At 52.9% G+C, this 21,475-nt stretch overlaps 1 protein-coding gene across 1 annotated transcript; it reads left to right on the forward strand.

Moving 5' to 3' along the window:
* Positions 1-5,333: 5,333 nt before the first annotated feature.
* MYLK2 (myosin light chain kinase 2) lies at positions 5,334-20,957 on the forward strand. Its single transcript, XM_003904898.4, has 13 exons — positions 5,334-5,445; positions 5,550-5,649; positions 6,140-6,560; positions 7,445-7,740; positions 9,489-9,594; positions 10,267-10,360; positions 12,611-12,720; positions 12,803-12,944; positions 17,108-17,178; positions 17,303-17,431; positions 17,996-18,148; positions 18,297-18,429; positions 20,008-20,957. The coding sequence occupies exons 2-13, from the start codon at positions 5,598-5,600 to the stop codon at positions 20,086-20,088; spliced, it is 1,788 nt and encodes a 595-aa protein (XP_003904947.1). The 5' UTR covers positions 5,334-5,445; positions 5,550-5,597; the 3' UTR covers positions 20,089-20,957.
* Positions 20,958-21,475: the final 518 nt, after the last annotated feature.

Genomic DNA, 21,475 nt, shown 5'->3' on the forward strand with positions numbered 1-21,475 from the left:
TCAGGATGCTTTCTAGAGAGCTGGCTCTCTGACCTGGCAGTTCTTGAACTTGGATGTGCATGAAAAATCACCTGAAATGCTGGTTTATAGACATTTCTGGGGCCTAATTCCAAGGAGGCTTCATTTTATTTTTTATTTTATTTTTATTTTTGAGACTTGAGTCTCGCTCTATTGCCCAGGCTGGAGTGCAGTGGTGCAATCTCAGCTCACTGCAACCTCTGCCTCCTGGGTTCAAGCGATTCTTATGCCTCAGCCTCCCGAGTAGCTGGGATTATAGGTGCCCACCATCATGCCCGGCTAATTTTTATATTTTTCATAGAGATGGCATTTAATCATGTTGGCCAGGCTGGTCTTGAACTCCTAACCTCAAGTGATCCATCTGCCTTGTCCTCCCAAAGTGCTGAGATTACAGGCGTGAGCCACTTCGCCCATCCAGGAGGCTTCATTTTAAGCCAACTCTGGGGCTTAGGCACTGAGAAAACCCTGCAGTAGCTGAACTGCGAGTTCTCTGAGGCCCTGAGCCAAGAAGTCCTTCCATGGTGTTTTATAGCTCTTACCATTTTCTCTGTGAAGAAATCTGTGTCCACATTGATATATTTGGAATTATTTATTGATCTGATTAAGAGTTACAAGAGTCATTTCCAAAAAAATTGGAAAATCTAGATGAATAAAGAATAAAAATAATCTCTCTTCGTACGCCTGTTAATATGTCCGTTTATATCCCTCCAGACATCTTCTTCGTAAATATTTTGAACGAAAAGGATCCCACTCCATGGCTGATTTTTATTTAATTAATTTATTTATTGAGACAGGGTCCCACCCTGTCACCCAGGCCATAGTGCAGTGACACAATCATGGCTCACTGCAGCTTCAAGCTCCTGGAGTCAAGCAATCCTTCTACATCAGCCTCCTGAGTAGCTGGGACCACAGGTGTGCACTGCCATGCCTGGAGAATTTTTAAATTTTTTTGCAGAGATGGGGTCTTACTATGTTGGCCAAGGCTGGTCTTGAATTCCTGGGCTCAAGTTATCCTCCGGCCTCGGCCTCTTAACATGCTAGGTTACAGGCATGGTTGATTTTTATAGTCTTTTTTCACCTAAAATGTAACATGCCATGATTCTATAGCTCTCCCCCAATTTCATCTCTCTGTCCCCAGAGTGACCAGTTTAGTCCTTGTCACAGTAGAGCCTCCAGTAAATAATCTTAGCAATAAGATTCTATAATTGTGGGATGGAACAGTGTGTCAATTGCGTTTTCAGAGAAATCTATATCCAGTTCGCACACAGAATGCCCACAGATCTCTGCTTACTAGCTTGGCTGGAAGGACAAGGTTTGCTATAAGGACAGCGACCTTACCTAGGGCTTTTCCAGAGACCTGAGAGGTCCTGCCAAGGCCCTGGGCTCAGGGGTCCAAGGTGGGAGAGGGCAAGAGAAAACAACGTGCTAATGCAGTCTTGAGTGGCTCTCAAACGGGAGCAGAGGGAAGGCTGTGAGGGGAATTGGCTGCTCTCTTTGGAGTCAGAAAGGTTATTGCTCAACTCTTTGGATTTTCCATCACAGCTGAGCAGGGAGAGGGTCAGACTGGGCATGTCTTCGCTGAACAGGTCCTTTTAAAGCCTCTTGGCTGGACTGATTTCCTCTCCAGAGCCAAGGAAGCAGCGCCAGGGTGGAGTTAACCCCTTCACCCCCAACACATTCTTCCAGAGCTAGGTGAGCCTAGAAGCCTAGGCTCCTGGAAGGCAGAGCTACGCAGGGCAAGAGGCCTAAGGAGCCGTGAACTCTGGCTGGAGAAACCTTCCCTCTGGCCTTGTTAAATCCAATAGGCATAATTGCGTCCTGCTGACCTTAATTCCCCTGGCGGGTTTAATTGGTCTTGGCATTGCCCCACTTCCTGTCTTGCCCGTGTAGAGGCAGAGAGGGTGTCTGCACAGCTGGTGCAGGGTGGGGAAGCCCCTTCTTAAGGGTGGGCAGGGGCTCTGGCAGCCCCTAGGTGGTGGAGGAAGTTTCCCCATGCCCCACCCCTGTGCCTCCAAGGGAGTGCTGAGAAACTTGGGGACTCCCAGGGAGCAGCTGGCTGGAGCAGGCAATTCCGTAGATTCGGAACCAGGCCAGGCTCTCATCCCAGTGGGAGGCACTGCAGGGGAGCTGGCGGGAACAGTTGAACCCTCTACCTGGGGTGTCCACAACATTATTGGGCCCCCACAGTGCTGTAGGTCCTGTGCCATTGGGCACTCTTTACATGTGTGCTGGCTAAATGCTCCCAGCCATACTGTGAGAGGAAGGCAATGGGGCAGAGCGGTTATGAGCAGAGCCTTGGGTTAGATGGGTCCAATCCGAACTCTGCGACTTTGTCCTGTGACTCAGTTTTCCCGTCACTTCTGTGAAATGGAGATGAAAGAGCTGACATTTATACAGCACTCGCTATGCTCACACACTCTGTTCTAATGCTTTGTCTACCTCCTGGGAGGCAGGTGCTCTCCTTAAGGATGAGGAAACAAGTGAAGGCATTGTTCCAAGCTCACAGTTACTGGTCGCAGTGCTTCATTGACAGCTCTCCTAATCACTGCATGGTAGGGAGTTGTAAGAATTGACGGAAGGATACTCATGAAGCTGCTTACTCCAGTGCCTGGTCCATTTTAGGAAGAATTCATTAAGAGTTATTATTAGAGAATAATAATTATAACAAAAGTAGCACTAATGCCCCTGAAGTTGTCCCAGCCTGGATTTTGGTGTCATTGGGACACCAAATGACACATTCTTCCAGAGGTGGTTCTGGATTTGAATTTTAAGCCACTCACTAGCTGAGTGACTGTGGGGACAAGCCACTTCCCTGTCTGAGCATCAGTTTCCACACCTTTAAATGGTCTAACACTTGGCCCCTACAGTCCCTTCTGAGGATCCAGGGAGCTGGATCTTTGGCATGGTCAGGCCTGGCCCTTGGTGGGCACTCAATAAATGACTGGAATTGATAACCACAATAATAACAAGGAGACGCCAGCAAGGTCCAGCATAGGGAAGTAACTCCACAAACACCAGTCTAGAGCTTTCTGGTCAATCAGTTATTTACTCATCAGACACTTACGGGCAAGTACACTCTGTGCTGGGGATGTGTTTAGCCGCTGGCCTTGAGGGGGCTTCCAGACAGTGTCAACCAATGGTGGGATCAGCTGGGGCACTGCAGGGAGGCCAGAAGCAGGGGACCCAACATTCCAAATTAAACTAGAACATGCTCTGGGCCAGATAGAGGGCCCGGAGGTTCTGATGATCGGCATGGATAGGAAACATTTCCACCTTTTGAATGCTGCAAGATCCACAAAGGGATTACTCAGCAGGGAGAAGGGGTCGAGGCACAGGCTGGGACGTTTTAGGAAAGGAAGAGGACTTTGGAGTTTTTGAAGAATGACATTCCAAGCTCAACTCCCGTCCTTGCCGATTCCTTTAATTCTCCTCGTCCTCATCCAGAAAATGGGATGAGCGCTCCCCACAGAGTTATCATCAAGATGATGCTTAAAGGCAAGATGGCTAAAACGAATGACAGGTGCTCAGCACGTGAGAGCTCCCTTTCTGCAGGGGACCTGGGTTCAGAGCTCAGTTCAGCCCCTTCCAAGCTGTGTGACTTTGAGTAAATTACATAACTTCTCCATGCCTTAGTTTCCCCATCTCTCTAGTACCTACCACACTGGGTTCTTCTGAAGACCACTTGGGTGGATCAACATGAGAGCATGCAGAGCAAGGCCAGGCACGTGGTCAGTGCTGTATAGGCATCAGCTGTTACTTTTGCTTCCTGGAAGAGGCAGACTGTTAACTGGACCTTAAAGAAGAGAAATGGAGGAGAGGAGGACTGGGCCTGGAGAGGAGGGCCAGGCAGAGCAGAAGTAGTCAAGACTGGGGAAGGAGCTCCAACTATGGTTTTTACCAGCTTATACCAAAAACCCTTGACATTAGCTCACAAAACAAAACAACCCACTCATTTTGAATAGTAACCTGTTCACACAGTTCATGGTTCAAAAAGAAAAGTATATACAGTGATGTCTCCCTCCCACCCTTGGGCCCCAGTTCCTTGCTTATCCTACCAAATAAATTCTTATGTGTATAAAGTGAAATATTATATATTATTCATCCCCCCCCTTTTTTTTTTGCACAAACAATAGCACACTCTACATGCTACTTTGCACCTTGCTTTTTTTATTCCCCCCACTTTGGTGGTCGCTTTTTGTCAGTTCATTAACAGCTTCCTCAATCTTTTTTTATAGGTCCCTATTTCCCCACTGCTTAGGGGGGCTGCATTCTCCCTCCTTTCTCTCATCCAGCGTTTTTCCATTGGCTTCCCATTTGATAGAGGAGCCGAGGCCATGGAGTGAAGTGACTGGTTTGCTGTAGTCGGGACCTGCACCTGGATAACCACTCTACAGCTACTTCATTTTATTTTACTTTTTAAAGTATAAAGACGAGGTCTTGTTATGTTGCCCAGGCCAGTCTCCAACTCCTGGCCTTGAGTGATCCTCCTGCCTCAGCTTCCCAAAGTGTTGGGATTACAGGTGTGAACCACTGCATCGGGCCTCTAGAGCTACTTCTAATGCACCCAGGTCTGGCCAGTTCTCAAGGACCCCCTTTGAGAAAGGCTCTGGGTGATGGAAGGCTCCTTGGATCAGAGCTGTCCCCATCCCATCTTGAACACTTTAGTGGAGGATCCTTGAAAAGACTCTCTGCCAGCCCCGTTCTTCCATGTGGGTCATGGGTGAGAACTGGATGAGCTCGGGGGAGGGGCACAGAGCACTCTCCATCTCCCATGGCTACTCAGGAGCCCAAGAAAAGGACAGTTTCAAAAGAAACAGCTTCCAGGCCTAGGGACGTGTTGAGCAAGTGCCCCCGAGACAATTTCTTACCCAAAGATGATCCAAGCAGGTCCAGATGTCGGGGCACAGAGCTGGGCACTAGGGTCAGGGAGATCATCCCTGGGACTTTGTGGCTCTAGCCAGGTTCTGGGGAGCCCCAGGAGATGTAGCACACAGGTGGGCAGGCCAGGGCTCAGCCTGGGGACACTCTTGCCCTTCAGGCCTACCTGAGTACTCCCCTTCTTCCAGGCCCCCTCTGATCCTGTCCAAGTCAGGGATACTGAGCAAGGCCTGGGGAAAGGGCTGCTCCCCCAGCACCCCAGATACCCCTCCCTTTTCTCTTCTCGCTTGTTCCAACATCATTCTCCCCCCAGTCGGGCCATGGGAAGAATGCCGTGTCCTCTGAACGGGGGCCAAGAGTGACAGGTGGTGGCAGTCCTAGCTGCATGGCCCCTGGTGTAAGAGATCCTCTCCTCCGTCCCCGCCTCCACTGCCCACACCCCTGCCTCCGCCTCTGCCCACCAGGCCCAATCCCTTACAACTGCCCAGGACTGCTCCTGAGCAGCCGCTGGGAGACAGACGGCCACCAGGTTGCCCCTCTCTACTCCAGGTACCTCTCTCCCCTCAGTTAGCAGGCCTCGGTTTCCTGTCTCACTGCAGCCAGACGAGAGGGGAAATTGGACAGCCTGACACACCCCGCTCTTGTTTCTGCAGCTAGAAAGACTTGAGTTAGACAAGCAGCAGCACACGCCTCCCTACCTCATGGCGACAGAAAATGGAGCAGTTGAGCTGGGAATTCAGAACCTGTCAACAGGTGCCAAGCTGGGGCAGGAGATGGAGGGAGGAGCTTGGGAAGGGGGGTTTTGAATCCAGGGCTGGGCAGGTTCCTCAGTGGGAGTTCTGTGCCCTAGCCTTTGCATGGTGCATGGGGGATCCAGAAACAGAGGAATCTCTGGCTAGGGTTGGGCTGGATCCAGGGCCTGTATGAAGCCCTTACTGGAGAGACCAGGAAAATGTGAAGCCACCAGGGATGGCTACTGGGGATGCGCCTAAACAGTCAGGGCAAGGATGATGGGGGCTACCAAGGCCCACCCAAAGGGCCGGAAGCCTCCCACAGAGGCCCTCCAAGGTCGCAGCAGCTCATCTCTAGGGGCCATCAAGTGGCCCCAGAGACTCAGTGGGACAAGCATTTGCAAGTTGTTGCCTGGGTGGGAACCTGGGCCCAGAGCTGGTCTCTGCCCAGCCTGGGTGGGGAGGGAGGGAAAGGAGGGTGGATCCTGATGGGTATCTCACCTCCTTTGCAGACAAGGCACCTAAAGGTCCTGCAGGTGAAGGACCCCTGGGTACAGGGAAAGACCCTGGCCCTCCAGACCCAAAGAAAACTCCCGATCCACCCACCCTGAAGAAAGATGCCAAAGCCCCTGCCCCAGAGAAAGGGGATGGTACCCTGGCCCAACCCTCAACTAGCAGCCAAGGCCCCGAGGGAGAGGGTGACAGGGGCGGGGGGCCTGCGGAGGGCAGTGCTGGGCCCCCGGCAGCCCTGCCCCAGCAGACTGCAACGCCAGAGACCAGTGTCAAGAAGCCCAAGGCTGAAGAGGGAGCCTCAGGCAGCCAGGATCCTGGAGAGCCCAGGGTGGGCAAGAAGGCAGCAGAGGGCCAAGCAGCAGCCAGGAGGGGCTCACCCGCCTTTCTGCATAGCCCCAGCTGTCCCGCCATCATCTCCAGGTGAATATCCCCTCTTGGGAGTGGGGAGGGGTCCTGTGGCTCCTACCCTAGGGTTCCTGCTTAATTCCCTTGTCTTAGTCATGGTCGTCATCACATTTGGTGCTGGGAATGATAGTTCTGACATTCAGTTTCCTCTGTCCTGCGCATTGCATCTACCACCTTGTCCCCTGCAGAAACCAGAACCTTGCCATAATTCGTAGAAGGCTGGAATAAGACCCTCAAAGACCGTCTAGATTGAACATATCTTCTGTAGGCTTCTGGGGTCCAGAGTTCCCCTTACTCCATGGGCTTGGGTCTAGCCAAGGGCAGGATTGAGATGTCAGGCAGAAAGGCTAAAGGTGTCAGCCAAAAGGCTGTGTGTTTCCTAGGACATCCAGCATTTTCCTGTTCTTCTTAATATAATTATTGGTAAGATATGAAAAGATGACTAATAACCAGATAGGAGGATCACTGACAATATTTTCATAACCATAACATAGCACATCTGTGATGCAATCAGTTATACTTACCTGAATGCTAACGAGGTCATTAATGATATATTGTAAGCCACAATAATAACACCATATCAATTTGGTACTTATGTATTAATTATATCACAACAGATTTTATGAATCAAGAGCTACATAACTCCCTAGTTGTATCCACATGATGATTAACCATATCAACAATCCTATTAATAGTTATTAATGATTTATTAGTATGTTGGTAGTCAAGATAATGACCACAGTCATGAACATCCCTTGATTTTGTACCAAGTGAATTTAGCTGTATTACACCACGCATTTGGGATGGGGTTGGATTAGCTCTGCAGATTGCATTGAGACTTGCCTGAGGCCACAGGCTGTGGCCGCTGAGGGCTTCACCTCTGTGTTCTCACCTTCTAGTTCTGAGAAGCTGCTGGCCAAGAAGCCCCTAAGTGAGGCATCAGAGCTCACCTTTGAAGGGGTGCCCATGACCCACGGCCCCACGGATCCCAGGCCAGCCAAGGCAGAAGGAAAGAGCATCCTGGCAGAGAGCCAGAAGGAAGTGGGAGAGAAAACCCCAGGCCAGGCTGGCCAGGCTGAGGTGCAAGGGGACACCTCAAGGGGGATCGAGTTCCAGGCTGTTCCCTCAGAGAAATCCGAGGTGGGGCAGGCCCTCTGTCTCACAGCCAGGGAGGAGGACTGCTTCCAGATTTTGGGTAGGCTGCTTCCAGATTTGGGGGCAGGTGGGGGCTGGGGCTGTCCTGGGGCCATGGGGAGGGAAGGGGGCTGTCAGTCCCAAGTCTCCTGTTCGGCGGTCTGAACTGCCCTGAGCCATGCCTTACCCAGGCCCATTCATCTAAGGGTTACACAACTCCAGAAAGTATTCCCTTTTTAATGAATACTTATTCATTTATTTGTTTTAAAAAATAGGATCTTGCTATGTTGCCCAGGCTGGCTTCAAACTCTCAGCCTCAAGTGATCCTCCTGCCTCGGCCTACCGAGTAGCCGGGACTACAGGCGTGTACAACCATGCCTGGCTTTTTTCAATCTTATTTTTTAAAATTTATTTTTACTCTTAAATTTGGTATTCCCTTTTGATAGGTGGGGAAAGGAAGGCTCAGAAAAGGGAAAATGAAGTTCCCAGAAATATCCAGTGAAGACAAGATTTGAACCTGTCAGTCCACCCAGAATCCAGAACCCACTTTTGACTTTTTTCTACTTTGACTAAAATGGGGTTAAAAAAAAGAAAAATCAGGCAGATTATTGGAGCAACATAAACTCTCTGGTCTATGGAATTTGGAGTCAATCTGTAGAAGGGCTCAAATGCCAGGCTTAGTAGCTAAACTGCATGGTGGGGTGGGGTCATGGGAGCTATAGAGGGCTCATGAGTTGAGAAGCACAGGTGCCTGTGTGTGGGAGCAGTGACCAAGGAAGCTGGGCATGTGCAGTGGGGCAGTACTGTGGAGTGGCCTTCATTGATGATTAAACAAGCAGCCCGTGGCTTGTTCGTGGGCCGCGGAGAGCACTGAGCGTGAGTGAGCTTGGCCAGCAGGTGAATAGGGAAAGGGCCTGGGCAGGGGTGCGGCAGGGCTGGGGGTGGGGTGAGATGGGGTCAGGAGAGCCCAGAGTGTCCTGATGCCCCCCTGCCTCCAGACTGAAGTGCCCTGGGAGACCCGCCAGCCTGACTGGTGAGCGGCACCGTGCCACCCAGACAGGGTGGGAGGATCTGGCGGCTGGGCGGCAGCCAGGAGCCCTGCCTCCGCCCCTAGCAGCCGCAGAGACCTCCGCCCCGCCCCGAAATTGCATCCTAGGGTGACGGGATCTGAACCACCTCCAAAGGCCGTCTGATTTATCACCAGCCCGGCTTCCCTGCCGCCTCTTGCTATTTATAAAGAGGTTTCATTTCCCGAGGACAGCCTGCCGCCCTGCCAGCCTTCAGGGCGAGCGGTAACCCACACTTGCCGCTAGGTGGCGACCTCTCCCCACCAAACAGCCCAGTCCCTGGTCCCGCCCCGCCATAGGCGGTCTGGCCAGCTTATGGTGTTACTAGAATGGCGGGTGGGCAGGTCCCACCACCTACCCCATCATTCAGACATAGCAACCCCACTGCCCGGCATTCCGCTTTATAGCTGCTGTGTTTGATTGTTTTTGGTGGAAATGCAGATAGCTTGGGATGGAGTCCTCGTGCCTTATAGTGCAGAGGGTTCAGAAAAGCCAAGCTCCCATCCCGCTTGTTCTGCCAGGAGAAACTGGGTCCTCTCTGATAGGGGTGTTGTGTTGGTGGCAGAACTGACGTTGGAAACTGGGCCTCATAGCCCCTATCCTGGAGCCAGGTGTCTCCCAGGTATCACTTGGTGAGCTTAACTTCCCCGGATGGGGCCCAGGCCAGCAGGAGGGGGTGGTGCCAAGGGGAATCCTCAGCAGCCCCTGGCACGGACCATGAGGGCTGTGATCTGTCCCCCAGATGATTGCCCGCCACCCCCGGCCCCCTTCCCTCACCGCATGGTGGAGCTGAGGACCGGAAATGTCAGCAGTGAATTCAGTATGAACTCCAAGGAGGCGCTCGGAGGGTGAGATCTGGGACCCCAGCTGGGCACTCATGGACAGAGAGCGCGCCAGGCTCCTGTGGCTTCACATTTCCCCTGTGCAAGGCCCAGACACGCACCCCGCTTAGACATGGCCACGTGGACACGTTCACCTCTGTGTGGGACACACACTGTGTGCAGCTGTCACATGCTGATGTGCACTCAGTGTTGCTGTCACTTACTCAGACACACCGTCAGCCATTCAGTGCTTCCGTAGGAAATACACAACATTTTCCTGTCTGTCTCAGCTCCAGGCACCACACTGACCCCCTCATGGTGATTCCTGCTTTGTAAAAAGCCCTGACGCAGTCTTGTACCTCTGCAGATCCTCCCTCTGCCTGAAGGTGCCCTCCCCCAGGGCCCAGGGCCTGCCTGCCCTAAACCTCTAAGGGTCGCATCCCAGGGCCATCCTCCCTACATGCCTGCCCTTCCTGTGCACGTGGTTTGTGTGGTTCAAAGAACCTGCTTCAGCCATTGTCCTGGCAGAACAGCTCACAGCTTCAGGAGGGAGTCAGGGCTGGCTGGGGTGAGTGCTCCCGTCTCACCAAAGGGGATCCAGAGGCACCACTGGGTCTGGGACCAAGTTAGGAACAGAGCAAAGGATGCCACTGACCCCGGTGGGCTCTGGGGTCCCCTTACAGCCTCTTCTCTTTCCAGTGGCAAGTTTGGGGCAGTCTGTACCTGCAAGGAGAAAGCCACAGGCCTCAAGCTGGCAGCCAAGGTCATCAAGAAACAGACTCCCAAAGACAAGGTAGTGAGGTGGGGGAGTGGTATCTGCCCAGGATGGGGAGGGGATCCTTGGAGTGGGCACCTCTCGCCTCCCTCCACCGGTGCTGCTGAACCCGGGGCCTGTTATGGGAGTTTGTTGCAGTGAAAATACTACACAGATAGATGGACGGACAGCCCTGCAGGAGGGGCCTGAGGACCCTATCCATAACCAGATACTTCAGTTACTGAACTTATCTGTGGACTTCCCCATTTAGGCATGGGATATTCATGCCCTCTGGTTCAATTCAACAAACACTGATGAGTGTGGGCTCTGGGCCAGGCCCTGTGCTGGGCACTCGGGGTCCTGGAGTGAAGTGGGTGTGGTCCCCACCCTCAGGAAACTGATGCCAAGGTAAACAAGCCTGGTCTAGAGCTTTGCCTCTAGCACCCACAGCCTGGGCTAGGTTCAGAGGAGGCCACGAGCAGCATTTGTTCAAGGAATGAAAGAATGCAGGCAGGTAGAGTGAGGGAGTCTGCTATGTGAGGAGGTAATAGCAACCTGGTATGACCAGAGCTGTCACTCAGGGAAACTGGGGGTAGCATGTGAGGGTTCAAGAGAGCTTCTGGCTCAGGCTGAGGGGTCAGGGAAGCTTCCTGGACCAACTGACTTTTGAGTGAGGGCTTTGAGGAATGAGGAGACGTTCCAGTAGAGAAGGCAGGGGCAGAGTTTCAGGCAGAGGGGACTACGGGAGGAAAGGCTTGAGGGCCAGAGATAGCAGGAGGTGCCGGGGAGTGAGGGTCTAGGCATCCCAGACAGAAACCGCAGTGTGGGCACAGGCCTGCTCCCAGCGAGAGCATGAGAAGCAGCTCTAGTCGCTCTAGCCCTGGGTCCCCATCATGGCTCTAAGCACACTGGAAGGAGTGCATTTTCTATGTGATAATGCCCTTTTTTGTCTCTTCCACTCACAGGGCCTGGATCTGTATTATTGACTCCTGGGTCCCAGGCCTCTATCATAGGCTCTGGCTCAGCGTAGATGCTCAGCACCTACCTGCGGCTCAATTAACTGGAGTCAGTTATCAGTTGATAACTATTGAGCACTTTTCCTCTGCCATCTACTAGGTCAGGGGCTGGGGAAATGCCAGTGAAATAAAAACACCCCCGCCCTCATGGGCTGACATGTTAGAGTGGAGGGAGAGACAATTAAAACATAAAGCAAAAAAAAAAAAAAAAGGGAGAAAAGAAAAAAAGGCCTGGCATCAGGTGCTGAGAAGCGCTAGGAGGGAAAACAAAGCCAGGTAGGGTAGAGGGGGTACAGGGCTGATGAGGGCCCTTTTACATAGGGAGGTGAGATCAGTCCTCTCTGAGAAAGAGGTATGTGAGGTGAGACCTGAATGAAGGAGTGGGTAAAGGCAGAAGGGGAGCCATTCCGCCAGTGAAACAAGGGTTAGTGTTTAACCATTGGATCTGGGTAGGGCAGGTGTGGAGAGAGGCCCGATTTATAGCATTTGCCATTTCCCATGGTGTAAGTATTCCTATTATAGCTGATATATCAGCCTACCGATGTGACAGCTGGCTTACGACTTTCTGAAAGTGACAAATAATGGTGTCTTAAACTAGGAAGGCAGTGGTGGAGGAGGTGAGAATGATTGGATGTATAATCTAGCTTGAAGGTAGACGATGTTGAAGAGTTGGGTTGGAGGTGGGGTGTGAGGGTGTGAGAGTAAGGGAAGAACTTAGGATGGCTCGTAACTTTTTGTCCTGCACCCTTGGGCGAAGCGTGGGAGTACTTTTGCTGCCAGGAAAGCCAAGAGCAACTCAATTGTGGGGAAGGGACGATGTCTAGGGTCTAATTTTGGACATGATAGATTTGAGATGTCTATTAGACAATGAAGGTAAGTAGACAGAGATATTGGAGTCTAGAATTCAATGGAGTGCTCAGAGGTTGAGGTATGTATTTGGAAATTGATGACTTTGGATAAAATGTAAAGTCATGAGACTTGATGCAGATGCCCAGGGAGAGAGCAGAGAGTGGGAAGCGGTGAGGGGGGAGGATGGAGCCCTTGGCATACCAGTACTCAGGAGAAGAGCCGGCAGAAGGAAGATGTCTCAGCAGGCATGACTTGGAGTGGTGAGGAACACAGATGTGGGGCTGGGGGAGAGAAGAGAGGCGAGGATGAGGCTGAACAGTGATCCGGGCAAGGCTAGCAGGCCTGGTCAAGGGTGTGGGTATGGAGGGTGGGTGGCAGGGAGTGATGGTGTCCAACTGGTACCCTTGACTTCCCTGGTCCCCAGGAAATGGTGTTGCTGGAGATCGAGGTCATGAACCAGCTGAACCACCGCAATCTGATCCAGCTGTACGCAGCCATCGAGACTCCGCATGAGATCGTCCTGTTCATGGAGTAGTGAGTGCCTGAAGTTGGGGTAGGGGCTGGGTGAGGGTACCAGCTGGCACGGAGCAAGCCGTGGAGGGGTCTCTGCACACAGCATCGAGGGCGGAGAGCTCTTCGAGAGGATTGTGGATGAGGACTACCATCTGACCGAGGTGGACACCATGGTGTTTGTCAGGCAGATTTGTGACGGGATCCTCTTCATGCACAAGATGAGGGTTTTGCATCTGGACCTCAAGGTACTGGACTGGGGCCTCCTGGGAAGGGTCGGGGCAGCATCCAACCCCCTGAGATCAGTGCTGTCACCAGCCATCCCTCTGCCCTCCCATCCCTCCTTCTCTTCCTTCATCCATCCTTCCCTTCATAGATTCAGAAAGGGTTTATGGAATACTTACCAATGCCAGGAGCCAGGGACATAGCAAAGAGAGAGAGGGGAAAAAAAAAAGACATGGTACCAGCTTTCATGGAACTTCTAGTCTAGTACTAAGTATTTGTTGAAAGGGCGTTTTGCAGTCCTGTGAGCCCCAAGCTCAGTGTGTCACACAGACAAGTGACTAGTAAGTGTTGCAATAGCACCTGCCTCAGCGTTGGCCCATGACAGGTACTATGAGTGTCTGATCATTTATTCAAAATCAACAAATATTTCTTGAAGGCTTACTTTATGCCAGGCAATGCTGTAGGTGGTGAAGATCCTGTGGTAAACAAAACGTAAAAATTCCTGCATTCTTAGAGCTCTCAAATAAGTATAGCGTCAGTGCGGCAATGTGCATGAGGTAGGGGCTAACAAAAGTGTTTCATGAAAGAATATTGATATCCCTCTTCTTTTTTTTTGAGATGGAGTCTCACTCTCTTGCCCAGGCTGGAGTGCAGTGGCGTGATCTTGGCTCACTGCAACCTCCACCTCCTGGGTTCAAGCGATTCTCCTGCCTCAGCCTCCCAAGTAGCTAGGATTACAGGCACCTGCCACCACACCAGGCTAATTTTTGTATTTTTAGTAGAGACAGGGTTTCACCATGTTGGCCGGACTGATCTCGAACTCCAGACCTCAAGTGATCTACCCACCTCAGCCTCTGAAAGTGCTAGGATTACGGGCGTGAGCCACTGTGCCCAGCCTGATATCCCTGTTCTGACCTTGCTCAGTACCGTGCACATAGTAGGTCAGGAAGAGCAGATAGGCTTTTGGTTTTGAGACAGAGTCTTGGTCTGTGGGCCAGGCTGGAGTGCAGTGGTGTGATCTTGGCTCACTGCAACCTCTGTCTTCTGGGCTCAAGCAATTCTTTTGCCTCAGCCTCCCACATAGCTGGGATTACAGGCGCGTGCCACCACACCTGGCTAATTTTTGTATTTTTAGTAGAGACAGGGTTTCACCAGGTTGGCCAGGCTGGTCTTGAACTCCTGACAATCTGCCTGCCTCGGCCTCCCAAAGTGCTGGGATTACAGGTGTGAGCCACTGTGCCTGGCTGCAGATAGGTTTTATACATTGCAGCAACTCCAGTCAGTTGTCAGTAGCTGCCCAGAGCTCAGTGTGGAGCAGGCAAGGGCAGCAGGAGTGCAGGGGGTTGGCAGTCCTGATGGCAGGTATTAATGCTGTGGGTTAAGTGGCAGGACATGGAGTCTTAATGTGGAGGCGTGTGAACACCCATCAGCAAAGTGGATGGTAGTTTCATTCATTCATTCCATAAGCACAGGCTGGGTATTTTCTTTAATTCATTCGTTAAGCACGTGCTGGGTACCTGCTCCTGGAAGGCCTGGTGCTAGGCATAGGGACTATGAAGGAAATGGTCCCTGTCTCATGGAGCCACCAGGGGAAACAGACATTCATAAAACAATGACTAACTAAATAGGTCACTTTAAGCAATGAAAAGTGTATAAGAAAATACACAAGAGTAATGAGGAATCGCACTGGGTGAAATTGAAGTCGGCACGGCTCTGAAGCAGACAGGGAGATGCTGTTGCTGCCTCTAACACCTGTCCCAGTTTTGCTCTGTGCCTGATGCTGTCTGAGTGAGGGTGCCATCTTCCCAACAGTTCCCTGGGTTAGGCGTGTTAGTATCACTGCCACTGACAGAGGAAGACACAGACAGAGTGAGGAGGTGGGTTTCAGTGGGGCCAGAGTGGATGCAGGGAATTTAGATGCTGATAGAGTACGTAAGCCAGGAGAGAGATGCTGGGGGCTTGAGCCAGAGTGTCAGTTGGGGAGGGGAGGGAAAGGGGCCAGATGGAGGATACATTTTGGACATAGAGCCAATCTGATGTGCTGAGGGTTTGCATGTGTGAGGGTTAGGAAAAGAAAGGATCAAGGGTGAGTCCTGAGTTACTGAACAGATGGTGGCCCCTTCGCTGAGCCGGGGGCAGTTAGTGCCTGCATGATGACATTGGAAGCCTGCCTTTCGCTTGTGAAGGCTAATTTCTTTGGGGTAGAATAGGGTCCCCCAATTAAAATGCAGTGCTCTGGGAAGAAGCTCAGTCGTGAGCCTCTATATCTAAAACGTGTTTTTTTTTTTTTTTTTTTCGGGAGAACTATACGTTTTTCATCAAAAAAGTGTTTCACAGTCAAGTAGGTTGAGTGCACTCCAGCCCACAGGCCATGTCCTGGGTCTCTTGGCTGCAGGGCTTCTGAGGGCCTTCTATGTGTAGACGGAGAATCTCTTTTTTTTTTTTTTTTTTTTGAGACGGAGTCTCGCTCTGTCACCCAGGCTGGAGTGCGGTGGCCGGATCTCTGCTCACTGCAAGCTCCGCCTCCCGGGTTTACGCCATTCTCCTGGCTCAGCCTCCCGAGTAGCTGGGACTACAGGCGCTCGCCACCTCACCCGGCTAGTTTTTTGTACTTTTTAGTAGAGACGGGGTTTCACCGTGTTAGCCAGGATGGTCTCGATCTGCTGACCTCGTGATCCGCCCGTCTCGGCCTCCCAAAGTGCTGGGATTACAGGCTTGAGCCACCGCGCCCGGCTGATGGAGAATCTCTGAAAGGAGATTTGAGTCTGCTTCATTTCCCCAAGTGCTTGTACCCTGGGAACCTTCTTTTCTTTCCTGTTTTGTGGGACACCAGGCCAAGCTATTAAAATCATTCGTATCTACTCTGAGTTAATCTATCAGTTGTAAAAGTGCCTTCAGAAAGTGTCTCATTAGGGGACTTAAGTCAAATGCCCACAGAGCCCAGACAAATAACAAAAACATGTTGAATGGGAGGGATCGGGGCGGGTGGCGACCACGGGAGAGCTGGAGGACGTTTGTCCCATCTCAGGCTGTCAGTGGCAACTTGCTCCAAAGCATGTGGCCCATGTGGCCAGGGCTTCCGGTGTTTCAGGAGGTGCTGGAATTCAGGGTTTTTGTGCAAAATCTCCTGCCTTTGAACCATTGTTAACTTAAAAATGTTTATACCCTGCAACCTCAGATTAGTCCTGTGTCCTTGTGTGATAGGAAGAGGAAACGGAGGCCCAGAGTAGAGAGGAACTGGGCTTACAGTAACGTCATCCGTGTGTTCACTTGTGCATGGGACACAGGTTTCCCCTGAGCCTTGGCTGAGCCCCTACTGGGTGCCTTTGTTAGACCCTGAGGGTGGGACCCAGGAGGCCAGGAGAAGATGGTCCCTGGCCTGGAAGAGCCAGCCCTGTAGTGGTGGTATCAGAACATCACAAGGCCAGTGCTGGAGTCAGTCCCGCGTTCATTTCCTGGCTCTGTCGCTTACTTGCTGGGCAACTGTGACCTAGTCACTTCTGTGCCTGAGCCTCAGCTTTCTCAGCTGTCAAATGGGAATGGATGGTAATAGTATCTCAGTGTCACAGTTTCATCTCAAGGTAACAGCATGTGCCTCCTAGATCTTTGGGAAGGACTGGGGAGCTAAAGTGAGAACGTGAGTGGACCGGGCCTTACGTTTTGTAGCTCGTCATCATCACTAACTGGGGAGACAAGAGTAGCTCATCTTCCGGCAACCCTGGAGTGGTGTGAAGCCCCATGTTCCCGAGAGGAAGGCTGTCCGGAACTGAGCTGGCATCTTCTTTCTCTCCTCTCTGGAGCTTCATGTATCTGGTGGTGGCCCTGCACTGGCCCCCCAGCCCGGGGCAGGGAGCAGCAGGCAGTCATGCCTCCTCTCCACAGGCTTGTTTCCCCATCCTCAGAACTGCTAGAATGTGGTGGTTCTGTCTGGCCTTAGACGGAGGGGATCCCACCTGACCCCATCACGGCAGGTCCTGTGCTTTAAGGCCTCGCAGAAGCCCCTGTTGGGGGACTTGCCTCAAGATCTCTCTGTGCCCAGAGCAGGCAGGGCTGGAGGGTCTCTGGCAGCTGCCCACTCTGGCAGCTTAGACCTCTGCTTCAGGGAGCCTGGGGCTTGCATGGGCCTGGTGGGAGAGGGAGGGTAAGCTGGTCAGAGGCCAACCCAGGCCACCCCCTTTCTCCTCAGCCAGAGAACATCCTGTGTGTCAACACCACGGGGCATTTGGTGAAGATCATTGACTTCGGCCTGGCACGGAGGTACCACCTGGGTGGGTGGGGAGGGCAAGACAAGACTCTGAGGTTGGCAGGGGACGGGGGTGGGGTGGAGGGGGCATGGGTACAGGCCGAGAGCTGTGCTCTGAGCCCTTGGTCTCACCTCCAGGTATAACCCCAACGAGAAGCTGAAGGTGAACTTTGGGACCCCAGAGTTCCTGTCACCTGAGGTGGTGAATTATGACCAAATCTCCGATAAGACAGACATGTGGAGTATGGGGGTGATCACCTACATGCTGTGAGCTCCGAGGCGGGTCATGTTTATGGGGTTGGTGGGGCATGGGGGCAAGCGGCTGAGGCCAAGAGTGGCCCTGGGGTCCTGGTAAGGTGGTCCCACCTCCCCTATCCCTCAGTCAGCGGTCTGCCTGAGTTGGGGGTGCTAGGGAGAACAGGAAAGGGGAACGTGGTACCCATTTTATAGATGGAAAAACCAAGGTCCCTATAAAGGCATAGCATCTGAACAGCAGATCTCGAATGACCTGGGGTGGGCAGGGGGCCAGTGGACATTTCCTATGTTTTCACCACATACCTTGCACTCGTCATTCCTCCTCTTCACTGTCACCTGGGAAGCTGGGATGATTATGCCCATTTTACAGATGAGAAGAGTGAGGCTCAGAGAGGGGAGGTGACTTACCCAAAGTCACCCAGCCAGATTCAAACCCAGGTCTGTCCCACGAGAGGCTGGGGGTCTTTTCAGCACATGGCGCTGCCTCCTAGGATCTGCCCCTGTTCCCTACCCTCCTGAAGGTGACTCAGCACCTGCAATCTCACCTCCCTGCCCTCTGCTATCCCCTCCCTCTAGGCTGAGCGGCCTCTCCCCCTTCCTGGGAGATGATGACACAGAGACCCTAAACAACGTTCTATCTGGCAACTGGTACTTTGACGAAGAGACCTTTGAGGCCGTATCAGACGAGGCCAAAGACTTTGTCTCCAACCTCATCGTCAAGGACCAGAGGTGAGGCTCACCCCAGAACCTGAACTGTGTGTGTGCAACCTTAGTGTGTCTGAGTGCTGGCAGGGCAGGAGCCGGGTAGAGAGGCCAGCTCAGCCCATGGGGCCTCATGAGCATGCAGCCCACCCTCACCATGCTGCCTCTCCCCCAGGGCCCGGATGAGCGCAGCCCAGTGTCTCGCCCACCCCTGGCTCAACAACCTGGCAGAGAAAGCCAAGCGCTGTAACCGACGCCTTAAGTCCCAGATCTTGCTTAAGAAATACCTCATGAAGAGGCGCTGGAAGGTACCGCTGGATTTGGGTGGGGAGGAGGGAGGATTCTGGAGTGGGAAGAGCTCCTGGCGCCAGATCCCAGCCTCCACCGTCCCTGCCTTGGCAGGTTCTGTTGACCAGGCTGGGCCCTGTCTGGAAGACAGGATTTACTTTTCTGTTTTTGCCCTAGACTGGCTCCTGTCCTGGAGTGGAGACCTCCACCCAGCCTTCCACTCAGCCCCACCCATCTGGGGCTCTGGCTTCCTTCCTTCATTTTTCAAATATTTCTTGAGCATCTGCTACTTCTAGGCATTGGGATATAGGCGTGGACAAAAGAGACAAAGATCTGTCTTTGTGGACTTACTTTTGGTGGGAGATGGGGCATTTTCTGTCTTTTTTTTTTCTTTCAATACAGAGTATTACTCTGTCACCCAGGCTGGAGTACAGTGGCATGATCTTGGCCCACTGCAACCTCCGCCTCCCGGGTTCAAGCAATTCTCCTGCCTCAGCCTCCCAAGTAGCTGGGATTACAGGCAGGAACCACCACACCTGGCTAATTTTTGTATTTTTAGTGGAGACAGGGTTTCACCATGTTGACCAGGCTGGTCTTGAACTCCTGACCTTGTGATCCGCCCGCCTCGGCCTCCCAAAGTGCTGGGATTACAGGTGTGAGCCACTGCGCCCGGCTGAGGTGGGGCATTTTCTAGAGCCCTGGGGAAATAGGGTTAAAGAAGGGTTTTAGAAAAAAATAAGGGCCATCTGCCAGGGGAGAGGTTGCACTTTTATTTTATTTTTTTAGAGACAGGGTCTCACTCTGCCTCACTAGCTGGAGCACAGTGGTGCCATCATGGCTTACTGCAGTCTTGACCTTCTGGGCTCAAGTGATCCTCTCCTTTGGCTTCCTGAGTAGCTGGGACCACAGACACATGCCACCATGTCCAGTTAATATTTTAAAGACATTTTTGTGGAGATAAGGTCTCACCATGTTGCTCAGGCAAGCAATCCTCCTGCCTCAGCCTCTCAAAGTGTTAGGATTACAGGTGTGAGCCACTGTGCCCAGCCTGCACTTCTAAATAGGGGGGTCAGGAAGGGCTCACTGAGAAGCATGTGAACAAAGACCTGAAGGTGGGGAGGGGTGAGCCATGCCAATACTGAGAGAAGAGTATTCCAGGCAGAGGGAGGGGCCAGTGCAAAGGCCCTGAGGCAGAGGTGCAGTTGGTGAGTTTGAGGAACAGGTAGGAGGCCAGTATGGATGGAGTGGAGTGAGCAAGGACGTAAGGAATGAAGTCAGAGAGGAAGAGGGGGACAGGAGGTGGAGGGACTCATCAGCTATGGCAAGAGGTTTATGTTTTACTTGGAGCAAAACTGGAGCCATGGGAGTGTTTGGAGCAGAGTCATCCTCGGTTCAGGTCTGGCTGACCTATCCATTGAGTGAGGGAAGGACTCCTGGACAATGCCGTGTCATGGCGCCTCCTGTGGCCGTTTTGGGCACTGCGCCTTCCCTAGCCCGTGACCCTCCTGGACTGCAGAGGACTTAGAGGGTGCTCAGACACCCTGGAGCTGCCCCCCTGCCCTGGTGTTAACTGGGACTCCCTGTCTTCTATTCTCTAGAAAAACTTCATTGCTGTCAGCGCTGCCAACCGCTTCAAGAAGATCAGCAGCTCAGGGGCACTGATGGCTCTGGGGGTCTGAGCCCTGGGCACAGCTGAGGCCTGGACGCAGCCACACTGTGGCCGGGGCTGAGGCCACACAGCCCAGAAGGCCAGAGAAGGCAGCCAGATACCCAGGGCAGGCTCGCCAGGACAAGGCTGTGCCAGGCTGGGAGGCTCGGGGCTCCCCATGCCCCCGCGCAGTGACCGCTTCCCCGATGTGAGCCGCCTGGGAGTTTGGCCTCCCCAGACAGGGTTCCAGCCAGTCGGCCACACCCCAGACGCCAGGCCCCTGTTGAAGCCGCTCCCGGTTCCCTCCCCAGCTCCCCGTCTTTGAACTGCTGCCGTGGTGACCCCTGCTTTTCCCCACTGGGAGCATCCTCAGCCTGGGCCTGCTCCTAGCCTGGGTGCCATGGCTGGGGGGTCTCAGCATGTAGGGCTTCTATGGTTGTGGATGGGAGGCTCCTGGCGGGGCAGGAAGGCCGCAACGCCGATTCCTAAGGCCCAGCTGCCAGGGGAGACAGAGCAGGCTTTGTGAGAGAGGACCTCTGTGCCCCCGCCGCCTCCCCGCTCCCAGCAGATAAGGCCGAGCCCACACCATCTGGCCCAGGCTGGCCCCCACCCACCTTCCTTGCGACCACCAACACACAGGAACTCTGTGTGAGAAAGAGGGCGCCCAGCCCAGGCCTGGTGGAGGGGGAGGGGAGAAGCCAGGGGACACAGGAGACCACCCCCGAGCTTGCCTCAGGGCCAAGCCAGCCCAACCCAACCACTGGGGGTCCCCATCTCGGGGATCACCCATGGCCTCAGATGATGGGGTCAGCAGGCCCAGGAGAAGTAGGAAGGCCATGGGGCAGCCCCCAACCTGCTCTCAGCTTGTGCCTTGTAAATAAATGTACAGGTTGGATGTGACCTCCTTCCCTCTGTGTGTGCCTGCAGTGGTGTGAGGTCGCTGATGACCACAGTTCACTGAGCACCTACTGTGTGCCGGACACTTTAGCAACATCCGTTAGCTCATAGTGCAGCGGTCCATGCAGGCTCAGGTGCCAGACTTCGCAGCATATGATGTGGGCAGGTGGCTTCTGCATGTTGTGCCTCAGTATCCTCACCTGTGAGAGGGCGGTCACAGCAACAGCCTACACTGGGTGTGTGATTACTGTGTGCCCAGCTTTATTTAAAGCACCTGTGCGTGTGTTAACTCATTTACTCCTCACAGCAAGGTTACGAGGTAGGTTTTATTTATTTGTCTGTTTATTTATTTATTTATTTAGATGGAGTCTCACTCTGTCGCCCAGGCTGGAGTGCAGTGGTGTGATCTTGGTTCACTGCATGCAACCTCCACCTCCTGGCTTCGGGTGATTCTTACGAGGCAGGTATTATTCCTGTTTTACAGAGGGAGAAACTAAGCCAGAGAGAGTGCGCTAGGATCT

Source organism: Papio anubis, chromosome 16, assembly GCF_008728515.1.
Source record: "Papio anubis isolate 15944 chromosome 16, Panubis1.0, whole genome shotgun sequence".
NCBI classification, from domain to species: domain Eukaryota; kingdom Metazoa; phylum Chordata; class Mammalia; order Primates; family Cercopithecidae; genus Papio; species Papio anubis.

Bases quoted from the DNA above. Each gene is read 5' to 3' on its own strand.
- MYLK2 (XM_003904898.4), top strand. From the start codon at position 5,598: ATGGCGACAGAAAATGGAGCAGTTGAGCTGGGAATTCAGAACCTGTCA. The intron at 6,561-7,444 runs GTGAATATCCCC...CTCACCTTCTAG, and splicing joins TGTCCCGCCATCATCTCCAG to TTCTGAGAAGCTGCTGGCCA. The intron at 12,721-12,802 runs GTGAGTGCCTGA...CTCTGCACACAG, and splicing joins ATCGTCCTGTTCATGGAGTA to CATCGAGGGCGGAGAGCTCT.